This window comes from Mizuhopecten yessoensis, unplaced genomic scaffold, assembly GCF_002113885.1.
Source record: "Mizuhopecten yessoensis strain PY_sf001 unplaced genomic scaffold, ASM211388v2 scaffold10847, whole genome shotgun sequence".
Lineage (NCBI taxonomy): Eukaryota > Metazoa > Mollusca > Bivalvia > Pectinida > Pectinidae > Mizuhopecten > Mizuhopecten yessoensis.
In genome coordinates, this window is record NW_018408751.1 from 811,412 (window position 1) to 829,778 (window position 18,367).

Below are 18,367 nucleotides of genomic sequence, written 5' to 3' on the forward strand. Positions count from 1 at the left end.
GAACCACAGTGTTAATATGCACGAGGGCCCTCGTAATAGATCTTGTATTAAATGGTGTCCTGGTGTACCAAATATACTGTACCATATATATTTCGCACATACAAGTACAAAAAAATGGTAGACTCCCAGTGGAAATGTTTTAGCATATCATTAAAACCTGGTCATGCGACCACCTCCATTAAGAGACCACTTGAGTTAAAAGACCATCTTTGAAATTCCCTTTTATTGTTATTTATTTAATGATAATAATAATAATAGTTCGATGTTCTTATATACCGTTTTATCACAACCTAGGTCGTAGCTCGTCTCAAAGCGGTTCATATATTATATTCCGTTCTTATTGGACCTTTGCGGCCTGCTAATTTCTTTCTCAACTTCCTGGGGAGCACACAGCCGGTGCTGCCATTTCGGCACTCACAGCTAGCATTCTACAATTCTAGCACTGCCCAGCCACGTACTCATTAACAGCTGAGTAGACTGGAACAAGCTGAGTAAAGTATCTTGCTCAAAAGATATTGACTGGTTGCAAAGGCCCTGAAACAACAGATAATAATTTATGGACCGCGTTGAGACGACCTACGAACTAGGTTGTCATAAAGTGGTATTTCAGAACCTCGAAATAATCTTATTATTGTTATTAAGCATTATATACATGTCTGATCTTGAAGAGTCGACTTATCCGAATGTTGTTTTTTTGTGTGTGTTTAACGTCCTATTAACAATTTATGGACGTGCCAGGTTTGTGGTTGAGGAAAGCAGGAGTTCCCATAGATAAATCACCGACCTACGGACAGTACCTTGCGACTGCCCCAAGTAGGCCTCGAGCCTGCGACCAAGTGATGGAGGGCTAGTGGTAGCAGGATGTCAGACGCCTTAACCACTCGGCCCATAAGATACAAATGATAATGTATGGTATATGTTCCACGAAACCAAATGATACGTTTATATTTTAGGTTATATTAGGTATCCTGTTCCCACCCTGCATACCACTTCTTGAGTACAAGACTAAGAAGGAACTCAAGTTGATGCCGCAGACTCTTGAGGAACATTTATACGAGCTTCATGCTCAGGGCCTGCACGAAAGGAATATGTCCGTCGGTGAAGACCTAAATACGGGAAATATCAATGAGGTAGTATTTCTCAATAGCCTAATCATCATTTTCACGAACAATCACTTTTTAATGTTTCTTGCAAAAAAATTGTTTTTGCGATATTTTGAATTTTCGAATTGATTGATGAGTCTTTTTGATATCCGCAAGGCATTTGATTGGTAAGTTAAGGTAATTGGCAGTTTAAAGTATACAAAATGTTATTATGGTGTGCAAAGATAGTTTGTATGTGTTAAAACCATGTGTAGAAATAGAATGTTACCAGTTTACAAAGTCTTAACTTCGATCTAACATAGGTCAAATTCCCACTTTCGCGTTATTTTAAAACCGTAAGATAGATTTGATGGTAACTTGTTAATTCAAAGCATCGTCTGTCAAAAAAATACTTTCAATCTTGGTATTTTAAGATTATGTAAGTACTAAACACGATATAGTAACTGGTGCACAACAGATTTGACTTGACGGTATTCACGTCGTTCACCCCTTAAAATTTCATAATGAACCATTCCAACCTTTGAATTGGAAAAGTTCAAATGTGTCTTTAGGGGTGAATAAAGACACCCACACCTGTTTGCACCTTTATAATCCGTTACTATAACTCATTCAGACATATTATTGACATGCTATAATTATACCATCTTCAAAAGAGACACCTGAATGGAGAAGTATATCAAATGACATGTAATCTCGTTTTCAATATTTTGTTAAAGGGTTTCAATGCCGAGGACAACACGGAAACGAGTTTCCAGGCGACCCCTTCGAGCTCCAGTATACCTACTAGTCCAGGATTTAGCAACAGTCCTAGTTTCCATATAGGTCATCGCGTTCTAGGAGCAAACGAATCTGCTGCCACAGACGTGTCGGGTTTGACTGACAATTCAAACGGCTTCCAGTTCCCTGTCAAAAAGAAGGAAAATCAACTGCGATTGGACAAAAAAATCTACGAATTTTACAATGCTCCAATCACAAAATTCTGGATGTATGCTGTAAGTTGAAGGTCGTCCGTTTGTTATGGCTTGTTGAAGTAGAATTGATATCTGAATACTTTTTTAAAAATCGATTCTATGAATGTTGTCACGGAGTGCTTCATCTGCCTTTGTTTTCTCGAATGTGTCGTGATCTGATATTGATTTTGTCTAATGATCACGACGTGGTTATATGGAATAAGCTATATCGGTTCATATGAGTCACGTTGGTCTAATGGTAGGAGGCCGGGCTCGTAACCGAAGGGTTGCGGGTTCGAGTCACGGCACGACACTGCGCTGTATCCTTGAACAAGATACTTCACTTTGCTTGTTTCAGTCTACTCAGCTGTTAATTAGTACGTGGTTGGGCAGTGCTAGAATTGTTGAATGCTAGTCGTGAGCGCCGAAATTGCAGTACCGGCTGTATTCTCTACGGGGATTTCAGATATATATTGGCTGGTTGCAAAGGCCCAATAAAAACGACTAATAATGTGTGAACCGCTTTGAGGCTACTTAGGTTGTGATAAAACGATATTTAAGAACTTCAAATTAATACTTTATGTGTACTGAAAATATATAGCCCTTTGAAGTCATCTTGAGTATGCGATACTTGTGGTTAAAACCTTTTTATTTTAATGCATTCATATTCAAGCGCATCTTTTACTGTTAACGGACTAGCGCATCGATGAATCGTTCCCCGATATATGCAATAGAAAAGAATTTACCAAGGCGGCCCATATTCATGAAACCGTTCTCGTGCTCAAAGTCAGATTTTATGTTTAAGTTCAATTCCTTATTCAGTGATAAATTTATGAGAGAAAAAAAATCATTTTTTTAAATGTTCTGGAAGAATTTAGGAGAGTCTCTTGGTTGAATACCATTTTCGATGTTAAAACTTGACTTTTTGACCATGTAACATTATTCTAAGCCAGCGGCAAGAAAATCAGCTTGAACACATAATCCATGCTGGAGCACAAGAACGGTTTCATAAATACGGGCCCAGAGAAGTTCAATTGGCGCATTCATAATTTCACGCAAAAGCGCAAAAAAAAAACCAAGAAAAAAAAAACCGATAAAAGAGGACTACTGCTAAAATTTGTACGTTTATTGGATATTCATATGTATTTAATATTTTTAAAGTCTGATTTAAACATATATTGTTTTAATTTAAAGTTGTCCTGTGTTTTTGTAGATTAGTTTAGTTTAAACATATTTCATTGCCAATAAAAAAGCAAAAGGATTGGACCCAAGTTACATGAACATTATTAACGCCCTTTCCTTATAAGATAAATAATTGTATATACACATCATAAGATGGCTTTTATAGTTTGAATTCCTACATTTATCTATTATTGAGAGAGAGAGAGAGAGAGAGAGAGAGAGATATTATTATTTATTCATTGCAGTTTATATATGGACATCCTCAATATTCAACATATAATACACACATTCACTCTTACTTTTATGTACAAGTTATAGTAGATTTTAAAATGTGTCATGAAAATGAAACCAGCCAGCACAGCCAGCGCAGTGATATCCTGGCACTATTCCATACTTTCAGCTATTCAACAGTCCGATGCAAACATGTAGGTATTGTTCCTCATCTGTAACACCTAAATTACGTCAATGAAAACCTTCCCGGGACCAAAGTGGTAGGACAGCCTGGTGCATGAAAACATTACAGCCATTTGTAGCCATTTTTACCAGAGAATGCGGTATTTCTTGTTGAAGGTAAACACCGACAGATGTTTCCATAAAAAATGTCGTTTAGGAATTTCAAAAATGTTGTTTCAATATAAATCTACCTTTTGTCTATTTTGTAGATGACGTACATCATGTTCCTCATTTGTTACTCCTATGTTGTGCTGGTGAGGACCTACCCGGAACCGAAGTGGCAGGAGTGGGCGGTCATGGTGTATGTGGCCACCACTGCACTGGACAAGCTCAGATCCGTAAGTCAACAATATCGACCCTATAATCACCGCAAGTCAAATAGGTTTTGCAACTGTAATTTACTATGTATAAAGTATTTTAGGAGGCACGGGTAGTCCAGTGGTAGGACGCCGGACTCGTGACCGAAGGGTTGCGGGTTCGCGTCACGGCACGGTATTGTGTTGTATCTTTGAGCAAGATAGTTTACTCCGCTTGTTCCAGTCTACTCAGCTGTAAATGAGTACGTGGTTGGGCAGTGCTAGAATTGTTGAATGCTAGCTGTTAGCGCCGACATGGCAGCACCAGCTGTATGCTCCCCAGGGAGTTGAGAAATGTATTGGCTGGTTGCAAAGGCCCTATACCACGGAAGATAATTTGTGAACCGCTTTGAGACGACCTACGAACTAGGTTTTGATAAAGCGGTATATAAGAACCTCCAATTATATTTTATCACATAACGTACTGTGTTTTCCAGTGAATACAACCATGTCTTATTTTTTGCGTTTTAACCCATGTAATATGATTTACCAGCCCTGTGATTGGTTTTCAATTGAGACGTCACGCCTAGGACAAGTACATGACGTCACAGACTTACGTCCTGGAGTCAAAAATGGCGTCTTTTTACATTTCAATGCTACATGAAAAGTGTCGTCTTACACGAATAAATGCGACAGATCTTGATTATATGATAAAAAGGATCTTACATTCGTTTTCATTTCATTGAGGCTCGCTAAATTGAAAAATTCTAAGACTCGTTTCATAAATCTCATATGAAATGGAAACTCGGGTAAAATCCTATATAAATGTATTGGCGACTGTATTCAATCAATTGAGTTTAGAATTGATATATAAATACACGGGCTCATGAGCCGGAGTCCTTAGTAAGCGATGCTAGTGGTAAAAAAGGTGAAAATCCAAATTGGTTTTACTTCTATTTTAAATATTTGAAAAATGTTGAATCTTGAGCAAGAACATGATTACTGTTTTCAACAGTTACAATTTTTTTCAAGCAAGTTCAGTTTATATTCAACATGAAAGAATAAACTGTAAGCATGATATACAAACTATTACAAAAGAAAAATAAGGATACATTTACAAAAAGGAATTGATGTCTTAATTTTAAACTTACTTGTAAAATCACCGTCGCGATTTCCAATGCTTTTTAACACTAACCAACTGACATGATTTTTATACTGTATTTAAACAACTTTGCATAGCCTTGAGTTTGCAGTTATGCGAGTTTTAATTCAGTAATGTTACTTGATAGGAGAAAAAAACCAACAATCTACATGTATATAGAGGGGCCGCGGTGACCAAGTGGTTAAGGCGTCTGCTACCACTAGCCCTCCGACGCCGGGTTGCGGGTTCGATACCTACAAGGGGCAGTCGCCAGATACTTTCCGTAGGTCGGTGGTTTTTCTCCGGGAACTCCGGCTTTCCTCCAACACCACAACATGGCACGTCCTGAAATGACCATAGCTATAAATAGGACGTAAAATATAGTACCTAATATGTGTTGTTCGTTTCCGGTTTTCAGATCATTGCATCAGAACCCGTCAGCGTAACCAAGAAACTGAACCTGTACTTCAGTCAGAAATGGAACATTTGGGATACCATGATGCTGACGAACTTTGCGTTAGCGGTCACTCTACGTTTCATACCGAGTACTTTACGAGACGCCCGTATCTTGTACACAATCAACATTGTGTTCTGGTACCCCAGGATCCTGCAGATAATATCGGTCAATAAATATCTTGGACCGTACATCAAGATAATGGCAAAGCTGGTAGGTTGGCTGACGAGACAAGGGTTCGATTCAAGCATTATTGCACTATCATCAGTTAAGGATGCCTGTACCACTGTAAAAATTATAATTATGAATTTTGGAAAAAAATTCTGGTACAACTATAGCTTTTTTAACTCTTTTCTTAAAAGTAAACCATATCTTACAGACCTTTCATAAAAAAGAGACGAAATAAACAAAAAATGATTTAAGAGAAAAATTGCAATGAGGCCGGACCAACATTTTAACCCTTGACCTCCAATCATATGCCGTCGCATTAGCAAATTTAGCTACCTGGTTAATAAATAGCATCACATGAAAAACGTAATTAAGGGGAGGTAACTGTACATACACAAAATACAGTGAAATGTTCTAGTGTTGAAGTACGACAGGGATCCGTCACTGGACGAAGATACAGACTATTGATCACATGATTGATAGCTTTGTATAAATTTGCCGTAATTGTTATAAAAGCCCCTTTCTTATGCTTTAGACCAAAATATTTACTCTATTTTTTTGCAAACAGAATTGATTAGAAATTATCTCATTTCAACCTCTTACGCCAATAAAATATATATATATATATATACGAACTGGATAGAAGAATATATTTCATAATTTCAATAAAACTTAATTTAAACGAGACGATTTACCCCCTATAAATCAAATTAAGTATCTTTTTCAACATCGTTTTCTTTTCTTATTTCAACTCGAACACCAGGTACCTTTTTTTCTATATTTGGTCACTGTTAAATTTATTGTTTTGAAACCAAGTGCGTGTTTTTGTTTTTATTTTCAGTTCATTGACATGTGCTACTTTACCACCATCATGGTGATAGTTGTGATCACGTTTGGAATCGTCAGGCAGTCGATCCATTTCCAACACGAAGAGCCATCCTGGAAAATCGTAAGGAACGTCTTCTTTTATCCCTACTGGATGATCTACGGAGAATTGTTTGCTCACGAAATCGACAGTAAGTTATGTATACTACAATCAGTTGACATTTTCTTTTCTTTATGAATATTTTATTTCTAGTTCCTTATATATACCATGCAAACGATACGGTCATGATAAATTCTGCCTTCGGCCTACGCTAGCCGAAGGGCTTATTGTTTTTAAATATTAGCTTTATCCTATTGTATGTCTTTTTGTTTTTGTTTTTTATGTATGGTAATTGTTTGGTGTTTTTTTCTGTGTCTCGATAAAGGAGCGGATTGCTCCAAAAATTTGAAAACATCGTCTTGTCTGCACTGTTAGAGTTACTTATGCTATTACCATCATATATATACCAGAAGAAATGTACTTTCGAGATATTAGAGTTAGAATGTAGTTATATGGGCGGATTGGTCGAGTGGTCAACACTCCGGCCTTCCACGCGGCCGGGATTTGATCCCCGAAGTCGTCGTACGCATGGATATTCAGAGAAAGTGTTTTTCTCCTGCCCACACAACTCCAACAACCTAGGTGGAATATACATGGGTCTGTGGTGGATCAAGTGAGGTGGCACTATACCCTACAAACAGAACGCATTACATCTCCAGCACACACGAGACATTCAAATTCAAATTGTTTTATTACTTTAGGCCTTACGGCCCATACGTTCACATACATAATACAGTTATCATCAATCACATGACATACATAGGTAAGGAGGATGAGGTAGCTATACCTTTACAACATATTTGAACAATTAAATCTAAATAGTGGAGATGAGTATTCCAGACACAGACTTATTGCTACCCAGAGATTCCAAGTGATTGGGGCAATCCCTACCGACAAAGTTCCCCTGGATATGTATTCCGTCTTTGCGTATTGCAGAGTTATCTTCTCTTGGGAACAGGTATTGATTGTTACGTCATTGGTTTGTGCGAAAATTACGTCGTTTTCTCAAAAATTGATGACGTTACTCTCACAAACAAGTGACGTAACAATCAATCCCTGCTCTCAAGAGAAGATAACTCTGCAATACGCAAAGACGGAATACCACTCAAATCAACATATTTAATGGACTGAATAAGGTAAATTCATATACATATATATTTTTTTACTTCAGATTCATATTGACGTAAATGCCGTATATAATAATACATATGTATGGGGCAAAGAAGTAATTCCAACAGTGTGGACAAGTTTAGGTTGTTGGAATTACTTCTTTGCCCCCATATACTATTTTAAGTAATTCGTATCCTACGGACATACCTCCATTAGGATCCAGTGTTATATGGGATTTTACCGTCTATATTACTTCTTTGACCCATAATACATATATACATATAGATAGAAGTATATTTAGTAATTATACAGTAACGACGTATATATGTGATTCCAAGTGGTTGGAGTATGTTTGCTTAAATAATATTGAATCGAAAAATGATTTACAATATGCTTATGTAAAAGGCACTTAGACGACGACTCTAACAGACCCCTCAAGTCTTGCAGTACATGGTCGAATATCCTTTGACCTATCAGCTTTAAGACATTTTTGTATTTAATTGTCGATTGCCTCAACCATATGTCGCCGAAACCTAGTTCGAAAAGTAACTGCTTGACTTGGTTTACCCAGTTAAAGCATGTGCAAGTATTACTGTTATATGCACTTTTTACAATACAATTTTTGAATCAAGTAATTTAAACCAGTTGTCATTATTGTCTATATTACTGTCATTAGATAAGTTTTTAAAATGGTCATATATAGTGGCCATAGAAACTGCGGACTAGCTGATTTAGCAGAAGCATTTTTTTGTAGAATCTTTTTGGATTATACATTCTAAGGTATTCGAACATATCTCCCTCACATTTCATGTACTCCCGTTTCCTCTTACTTTCCTCATATTTGTACAATCGTTTATTAACATTCAGATTATTATGGTTTTGTTGTGACTTACAACTATTAAATAAGCTGAGCGCTTTTTTATAATTATAAAACAACGTTGTTAATATGAAGTGATTCCAAAATGTATTGTTAGATTCTTTAGCCCACCTGTATGCTGGCCTCTGAACACCTATGCCCTCAGGCGATTCAACCTGTATAGAATTACTCCCGACCAATGAGCGTCGAGTACGCAGCTGCACGTGCAAGGGGGCGTGGTCAGACCACATCGTGAAAGTACCAGTAATCAATTGTTTTCCAGAGAAAAATAAGACAGGTGCCATGAGTAAATAATCAATTACACTCATCCCATTATGCCCACCATACGTAAAGTCGTTAGAAAAAACAATTTACGTGTCGCCCATTAACAATACGTAGCCCAGATGACTTGCAAAATTCAAGTAATCGATTTCCGAAATGATTGACACATTTATCGGGATTTACTCTGTCAGAACATATCTCATCTTCAACGTAAATAAAAAAAAAATAGAGAGTTGTTTCTCAATATTATCGTGAATAATATCATCAGGTATAAAATCTAGCAACGAACCATTTCAACTATCAAAATCTCCCATCGACATGATTTCCCCGACACAGGAGTACCTGTTTATGCTAGATATCAGTTCTGAAAATAAGTCACAATTATACGTATTATAATACACAGAATTATCGGGTGGAAAAATACACACATGCCACATATACATCATTATCACTACATAAAATATTTTTTATCGATCTTTAACCAAATTATAGAGTCGTAAATGATTTCACACATGGTGATATGGGGTTTCACTTTCGGGTCAATTAAGACTAGCATTCCACCCCCTTGAGTATTTTTAGTGAGAGTTCTAGGTATCACAATTGTTGAAAAACCATCAATATCTACCTGAGAATCGTTTGGTGTCCAGCACTCGGACAAAAATATAACATCATATGTTTTAATAAAGTTGAGAAAGTTTTTTTCTTTAAGTTTTTTTATCAATACCTCCATTAACGTTCCAAGACAAAAAGGTTAAAGTTCCAGTGAGTGAGTCACTGCTCTAATCCTCCACATTGTCCTACCTGGGTCTCCCCTCGGGCTCCAGAAGGTTGCCGAGCCTTGGCGCCAATAGCGTTTCTGTTGTTAGGGCAGTTGTTAGTTGTATTTCTGGTATTCCGTCTTTGCGTATTGCAGAGTTATCTTCTCTTGGGAGCAGGTATTGATTGTTACGTCATTTGTTTTCGAGAGTAACGTCATCAATTTTTGAGAAACAACGTAATTTTTTCACACAAACCAATGACGTAACAATAAATACCTGCTCTCAAGAGAAGATAACTCTGCAATACGCAAAGATGGAATGAACAGTTTGTCCTTCACTATATATCCCTTCTTGTTCTTGTCACGTACCTCTTTACATATCGGCCATAGCATTTTCGTGATTCTTGGACGTCCTTAGGGAACTGGTCTGATATAAATACGTCAGTCCCCCTTAGTTTTTTGGCGGTTTTTTTTCACCTCAATATTTTTGTTGGTCTGGTTGACCGTACTTTTTTCACACCTTGTCGGACAGCCTTTCTAAGTTTCAGGTTATCCGTTGTTTCTAACTTTTCCCGCACTATTTCTTCAATTGTTGTGACACAATTTTCGGGGTTGTTTGTATCATCAGTGTCATCCTCCTTACAGCCGAAAAAAAACCAAATTATCCCTGAGGGCTTCGCATTTGATGTCAGTTATTTCATCGTTTACCCGTGCCAAACTTTCCTGGAGCGACTTGAGATCTCCTCCGTTTTTCCGATTATACTCAAACTGTTCTTCTGCTTCTTCTTCTTCTGCCAAGTAATGTCCACAATCATCACGATTATACATACTTGAGAGGCCACCATTTTGTCTACGCGGCCCTTCAGACCTTTCACATCTTCATGTAAATCTCTGAAAACCTAGTGTGTCAAGCTTGGCCATTTTCCCAGTAAGAGCGTTCACTTTGGAAATGAGCGTTTTAGCCCATGGAGAGGTACTGTCACTAACTGGAATGGTCGCCATATTGGTAGGGGACAAACATGGGTGGGGGCCCGGGTGTTTGTGGGGACACTTGATAATTACCAACGTAATTGGAGTTCTGGGGCTACCTGTTGTGAAACCACATTGTTCGCATTCTTAACACTTGCCTTTCCATTTTCACCTTTGTTTTTCTTCTTCGGTGACATTTGTCTTCACCGCAGTGGTGACCACAGACATATCAACAATTATGACAAAATACAGGTACCGAAAAGTCCCAAATACACTGAAAATATCCTGGAGCTCGATCCCTGCGACTTCACTGGTCGCCAAGTTCACAACTCCAACAACCCAGGTGGAATATAAATTGGTCTGTGGTGGATGTTGCGGTATCTGTGCTGTAGCATTCAATACTATACACTACAAACAGAACACATTACATCTCCAGCACACACGCAGACATACACTCATAGGGAGATATAAGCTAGGTGGCATAGGACTAGTAGTAAGTGCCTGATAAGGCAGCTCCTGCGAATTCCTCAAAATTGTATTGATTAACGGATATGCTAATAGTATGAATTATATATCTATGTACTATAAAGCGCTTTAGAATGGCTTATGTTAGCTAGATGGGGCGCTATATCAAATGTTGTATATTATTATTATATGATTATTGCTATTTGAAATTTGTTTTTTGTTTTTCTTTATCTTGAAAACAGAGCAGATGTATCGAAAATTTGCCAAATCAATAATCAATTATGTCAATAGTACTTCTTTGCATATATATCGGTTTATTTTTTTTGCACTATCATTACCACTCTTCAAACGTATATAAATCATGGAGTATTTAAAGCGCTGATTCCTATATTGGGTAGTAATTTTTCATGATTAGTTAAATGAGTGTATTTGTATCCCAACTTCTCCGCTTAGAATAACAAAACAAGCATAAACACGGTTTGTAATGTGGTTCGGTGATAATCTTCGAATCAGTTCGGTCAATGTTCAAAGATTGAGTTAAATGTAACAAGTTACAATCATTATTATTGTTTGTATTTACAGGGGGTTATTTGTCTCAATGGGTATTGTTTAAGTATCAACATTTCAGTTCCTTGTTTATATTTTATGCACATTTTGATTATTATTATTTTTTATTTTCTCAAAGCGTGTTATGACGAGAACAATCATCCTGACGGCTGCACATACGGGTCCTGGGTTGGCCCGGCTTTCATGTGTGTCTATCTTCTGCTAATCTACGTTTTACTCGTAAACATGCTCATCGCCCGTTTCAAGTAAGTAGGTCACAATACGAATGGTTCCATTGTTTCCTGATTGATTACCAATGACCCGAAAAAAATACATAATTAAGAATACTAAGTGATTAGTTAATCATTGTGTCATTGTTTTGTGAAATGACTGTTTCAATGAAAATGCGTGTTCGTACCCCTAACATATGTCATAAATCAATTACCGGCAACCCAGTACTGATTGTAGATATGCAAATGTGAAACTACTGTAAAATCAGATATTTTCGTTGGGGCCTAAATTTCGTGGTTGCCCGAAAAAAACACCATCCGTTGTTACATAAATTCTTTGATTTCCAGTGGTAGCTGCATAATAGATTAAGCATGTTTCTTTTAAGAACAACTGTTTTGTGTTTGTACTTATGCAAGATGAGTTGTTGCGTATGGAATAGTAGCATCATCAATCTTTATTTCCCCAAATATGGAGTTAAATTGTACATAAACATATAATGTAAACATTGAAACACAAGATATTTATATATATATGGGTCAAAGAAGTAATATAGACGGTAAAATCCCATATAACATCCTAATGGAGGTATGTCCGTAGGATACGAATTACTTAAACTAGTATATAGGGCAAAAAAGTAATTCCAACAGTGTGGACAAGTTTAGGTTGTCAAATTTTCGGAGCGATCCGCTCCTTTATCAAGACACAGTGAAACAGAACAGTTACATGTACATATACATAATATTACAAGAAGATAGAACTGATTTACTATAACCAATAGTCCCCTCGGCTAAAGACAGCCGAAGGCAGCAATATTTATATATATATTTATAATAACAGTAGACACACACACACAAAACCCTCTCTCTCTCTCTCTCTCTCTCTCTCTCTCTCTCTCTCTCTCACACACACACACACATCATCATCACAAACGCGCGCATACTTCCTTGCACATACACGCACACTCGCACACACACCCATCATCAGGCTTACGCACGCACACATCATCACACACACGAGCACGCACACTTCCTCACACACGCACGCACACTTCCTCACACACGCACGCACTCACCCTCACACACTTAAGCACACACACCTCACAAACGCACGCACACATCCTCACACACACACAAACGCACCCTTCCTCACCCACGCACGAACTCACACTCATAAACTGAAGCACACATCAAGTGGTAGCTGCATAATAGATTTAGCATGTTTCTTTTAAGAACAACAGTTTTGTGTTTGTACTTATGCAAGATGAGTTGTTGCGTATGGAATAGTAGCACTTTGTAGTCATATAGGTGTATTTTCAATATCATCAATTTATAGAAAATGAATAAATGTGTTTCTGATATACACCAAAGAGAACTTATTTGATTTGCATAAGAACAGTACGTATAGGGATAAAGGATATTCCCCTACTCGAGTGTAGCTCAGAGAAATGTTTGTCGAGAAAGAGATTTTAAACTGCCGAACCCGAGGCTATTACATGTAGCAATCAGGAATCTTCTCCGAGGGTTTTTCCCTTTTCAGGGGAATGATTATTTTTCTCCATATTCCTCATAAACGAACAAATAAAAAAGCACATACATGTATGATAACCTAAAAGTTTATAATTAGCACTTACGGTTACCTTATATTTCACACATAGCATTTATGATACGTAGGGTGTTACACATTACGTAGATGATGACTTAAGATGTCACTCTATACGTTTATTGGAGGGCCATGGCGGCCAAGCGGTTAAGGGGTCCGACTGTTTACGATCAATAGTCCTCCACTACTGGGTCGCCGGTTTAATGCATACTTGGGGAAGCCCCTAGGTGATTCCGCAAGTCGGTGGTTTTACTGCGGGTACTCCGGTTTTCCTCCAATCCCTTGCTCTTCCTTCAATTGCCCAATTTTTTAAAAGGACGTAAAGTGCAAACAAACCCAACGCTTATAGTTACTAAGGATTTTACATTTTCTGTTGCAGTGCTACATTCATCGCCAATAACTCCTACGTTAAAGAGATATGGAAGTTTCAGCTGTATATGCGCGTCGTGAGATACAAAATGTGCCCGATCTTACCAGCTCCACTGGTGCTCTTCAGCCATATCTTCCTCAGCGTCAGGTTTCTTATCCGTCGTTGCAAGGGGACAAACGCCAAATTTGAAAACGGTTTGAGTAAGTGCATTTATATTAGAAGATGGATTCTCAAGTAAAATATGTCTTTTCTCAAGATAATATACATACAAAGAATTTTGGAGCGATTAACTTTTTATCAGCTGATGGATGATTGCATTTTATATTAAAAATGTTCGTCTTTGCATTTTTTTTACCAGAAAACAGCAATCAAATATCTATTAGGTGGTCGGGTGGTGCAGTAGATAGCGCACTTGCCTTTCTCCAAGGCGGCCAGTGTTCGATTCCCCGATCGGACGTGAAAAGTATTGGGTCACCTACCCGACGACGTGGGTTTTTTACGGGTACTCCGGTTTCCTCCCACACTTTGACCCCTCGCGCGTCAACATCCGGGCCAACAAGAATGATCTCTATAAGTTGAAACAACTTGTTTCATAATTGTTGTAAAATAAATAAAGTTTATATTATAAATAAAGTCGCTGATTGTTGTAGTTATCGTGATCCCGATCAAAATTTAATGTAAAACTGGTGTAAAAGAAAAAGTCAATAACATGTCCAGACATTACATAGAATATCAGCACTATTTCTTACGACTCTGCATTGTTTTTCCCCATTGCTTCATAGTATTTCCTTTCTTCGACAGAATTGTTCCTCTCTCGTAAGGACGCAAAACACCTCCATGAGTTTGAATCAGAAGCCGTTGAAGATTACTTCCGGCAAACAGACATGAACTTCCGTTCATCACAAGAGGAAAGAGTACGCGTTATAAATGAAAGGTATTTAAATTTTAACCAATCTATCTTGGGATTTATTTGTTTTATTGAACAAAAGCAAACTTAAAAGAATAATAAAACCTAAAACCTATCGTCGATGAAGTTCTAAAATGTATAGGTGGATGTTCATAGGTATTATTATGTTTTCAAATATATTTAATATACTGTAAACGTATCACTTTCATTATAATGAGCATATATCATGACCAATAAACCATGAAATATTTACAAAGTCCTAGGTTTATATACAATGTAATTTATAAAAAAAAAATCGTAGGTAAATGTACGTAGATATCCTTATATTTTCAAACTTATTCAATTTACTGTAAAAGTAAACATTTCAGCGGAATTGTAATTTTAGCGCTTTTGCAATTTGGACATTGCGACTGCATGACTCTGCTACATGTATCTTCCTACTGTATAGAAGTATAAGTCATAGCGCTTACCTTTTAAAATAACATTATACACTACAATTTGAGTCTGCTAAAGTAAGTACTTTTACAGTTAAGCAACAGGTCAATTTAGAATTGCAATTCACAATAAAACAACATTGTAAATATTAACATGATAATCCCTATTGGTATGTATTTGTAGGACAGAGATGCTAAACCTCGGAATGGACGGTATAACACAGAAAGGACAATGCATGAAGTTGACCCTACAAACTGCTAACCAACGAATGTCTCATCTAGAAGAAATTTCAAACAGGACTTCCGAGACTCTCCTGGCGCTGAAAAATCTGTTGGATCTCGGAGTCAAAAGCATTGGCGCTAACGGTTTTGCTTCTTGTGTAAGCGGCATTGAACAGTCACTGGCCTTAGATAGCACATCCGATTGTAATTCAAATAACAACAACGAAAAGGTGGAGAATGATGATGATAGCGCGTCCGCACGCAAAAGTGATTCTTCTGCAGCGGACACATGTGGTGATATATCATTGAACAAATCAATAGATCACACCGGAAGTGACGTCCATAGTGACGTAAGTCCGGCTACAGAAGGGAGAACAGAACTTTCAATTCATGTTTATGATACAGCGAAGGATAAAGAAACTGAATCAGATACCAAAAATGCCTCTAGTTCATCAGAAAACGATAAACATACTTTAAAAACGGAGGCAGTTCGGGTTAGAAGGGTGTCAGCTTGAAGTGAATTGTTGTTTATGGTTTTGATGAAGAAGCTTTTGATTTTAATTGATTTGAAGACAAAGTAAAATAGCGCGCGTTGATTTTCAGAATCCCTAAATTTTTAAGATCCAGTAAGGTACTAAATGCTCCTAAAAGTAATATTTGAGATGTTTGTAATATAAACAGGTCATTGTGATTTAAAGTGTATACCACGATCGTACATGAAACAATGTAGGTTTTCTGTGAGATGTTCGTTACACAATGCCGATACATGTGTTTATATATATACAAATAGGGTACTGATCTCACTTCAAATATGGAAACACTTACTAAGCCCCACAAAAACCAATTGTGGAAGATATTATCTATCAATATTAACCGGCTTTCCGTTAACTCACCAATCAAAATAAATGCATTCTGAACTTCAGAAAACCAGAAGAAATGAAGGCTGCCTTACATACGGAAAAAATGGGAAAATTACCTCAATTATCTCTCTATCTTTATATGAAGTAGAAACAGTCACTTGTAAGCTCTTTAGTCTCAAGAAAGTAAAGGATAAAACGGCCCTGACAGGCTCTGTAGTGTTAGGAGTAAGAGAGAAAGCAGTAGTTATAAGCTGTAGTGAACAGGAGTGAAACAAGTCGATGTATACTATGTGACATTACCGTGTAACAGTGTGAATTAGACTTGCTATTAAAACACCCAAGATGAGCTCTGAAACAAAATAACACTTAAATGTTCAACATACTGTAAACGTACTTATTTTAGCGGACTCAAATTTTAGCGCATTATCGAATATAATCAGATTTACGCAATTCTGAATTAGCGCATCCACAAAATATGCCATACAAAAACAATATACTGAAAATTCAATTAGTACATTTATAATTTAGCACAATATTTTAAATGCAAAAAATACTTAATAAAAATAAAGCTAAAAAAATGTACGCTTACAGTATTTTCTAATACGCGTAATATGTATCTTGTAATGACAATTAGATTCCTTTTTTCATAAAAATCTTAACCTATGAACTGTTCCTGACCATTGCACGTCCTCATATGTCTGATTTGATAGATTTATATTGAAACTTTATATTGATGTACATATGTATTTTGTAAATATGTTTCTTTTGTGTCTAATTATGAAAACGATCTACATTTCATACTTGATGTTCTGTTGTTTGTATTCTATTCCTTTTACCCTGTTCCTTTCTTCGTCGTGCATTTCATGCTAGCAGGATACATCGGTTTTAACAACTTCCTCTCTAGAACTGTGTAACGGATATTAATGATATTTTGATGGAAATATTCTTATCCTAAAGTGGTGATTATTAAAAAAATATATTAAATTGAAAAGCGACTGGTCCTGACTATCGGGAAATCAATTTCTGAGTTTTAACATGGAAATGGTTGAGATCTCGACCCTGGGCCTATATACAGCCATTCCGGATTCATAACCAAACGGTAACTCTTGCAACCATCTATTTGATATTCTGGACGAAACTCTTTTTGTCATATACGCAAGCTTCGTTGCATCCCGAAGTTCAAAAGAAGTGGTTGTAAAGGTTTGCCGTTCGGTGATTGTCTACGATCAATCCAGAACTGCTTTATGTGCTGCCTTGACGTAAAAGGGACAAACACACTCACGCTACCAATCTTACTGATGCCTGTTAATCCCGCCAGTCTCCTGCAATTTAGTCCCTTGGTCATTACATGGTAACAGTAGCAGTACCTACCCTATAACTATAGCTATAACTGCTGGACCTGAAAAGGAGATTGATGTATTGCTACAAATGGTACCAGGGTTCAGTTCTACCCCTCTACATTTGAAGTCAAAATATGAAAACAGTAAGGATGTCAGCCCTGTAACGATAAGGGCTGCCACGATATATATATAGCGATATTTTGAATACGGTACGATACACAATTTGTTTTGCGAAGTCACGATACACCTATGATATTTTCCAGATTTTGTCGCTTCTAAATTTATTTTACTCATATCAATTCCAATATGGTGTGTGACAGAAGACGTAAATTGTGTGAAACTTTGAAGTCATGCTCATTTTGGACCAACTCTATTTCAAGTTGTTTTATTGCCATTAAAATTACAGCATACCTTTCTCTTTGCTTCAACTGTTTCTATACCTGTATGTATCGTGATACGTATTGTATCGTGACCTCAGTATCGTGATACGTATTGTATCGTGACCTCTGTCTCGTGATACGTATTGTATCGTGCCCTCAGTGTCGTGATACGTATTGTATCGTGCCCTCTGTATCGTGATACGTATTGGATCGTGACCTCAGTGTCGTGGTACGTATTGTATCGTGACCTCAGTATCGTGATACGTATTGTATCCTGACCTCCGTATCGTGATACGTATTGTATCGTGACCTCAGTATCGTGATACGTATTGTATCGTGCCCTCAGTATCGTGATACGTATTGTATC

At 37.2% G+C, this 18,367-nt stretch overlaps 1 protein-coding gene across 6 annotated transcripts in view; it reads left to right on the forward strand.

Moving 5' to 3' along the window:
- Positions 1–18,042, forward strand: part of LOC110462958 (transient receptor potential cation channel subfamily M member 1-like) — a 32,528-nt gene extending 14,486 nt beyond the window's left edge. For all 6 annotated transcript variants that reach the window (XM_021517240.1, XM_021517239.1, XM_021517241.1 and 3 more), the window contains exons 9-17: positions 954–1,130; positions 1,820–2,095; positions 3,898–4,026; positions 5,544–5,792; positions 6,589–6,763; positions 11,797–11,923; positions 13,867–14,057; positions 14,659–14,791; positions 15,383–18,042. In XM_021517240.1, the coding sequence (XP_021372915.1) occupies positions 954–1,130; positions 1,820–2,095; positions 3,898–4,026; positions 5,544–5,792; positions 6,589–6,763; positions 11,797–11,923; positions 13,867–14,057; positions 14,659–14,791; positions 15,383–15,935 (2,010 nt within the window). In that variant the 3' untranslated portion in view covers positions 15,936–18,042. The remainder of the gene's footprint in view (positions 1–953; positions 1,131–1,819; positions 2,096–3,897; positions 4,027–5,543; positions 5,793–6,588; positions 6,764–11,796; positions 11,924–13,866; positions 14,058–14,658; positions 14,792–15,382) is intronic.
- Positions 18,043–18,367: the final 325 nt, after the last annotated feature.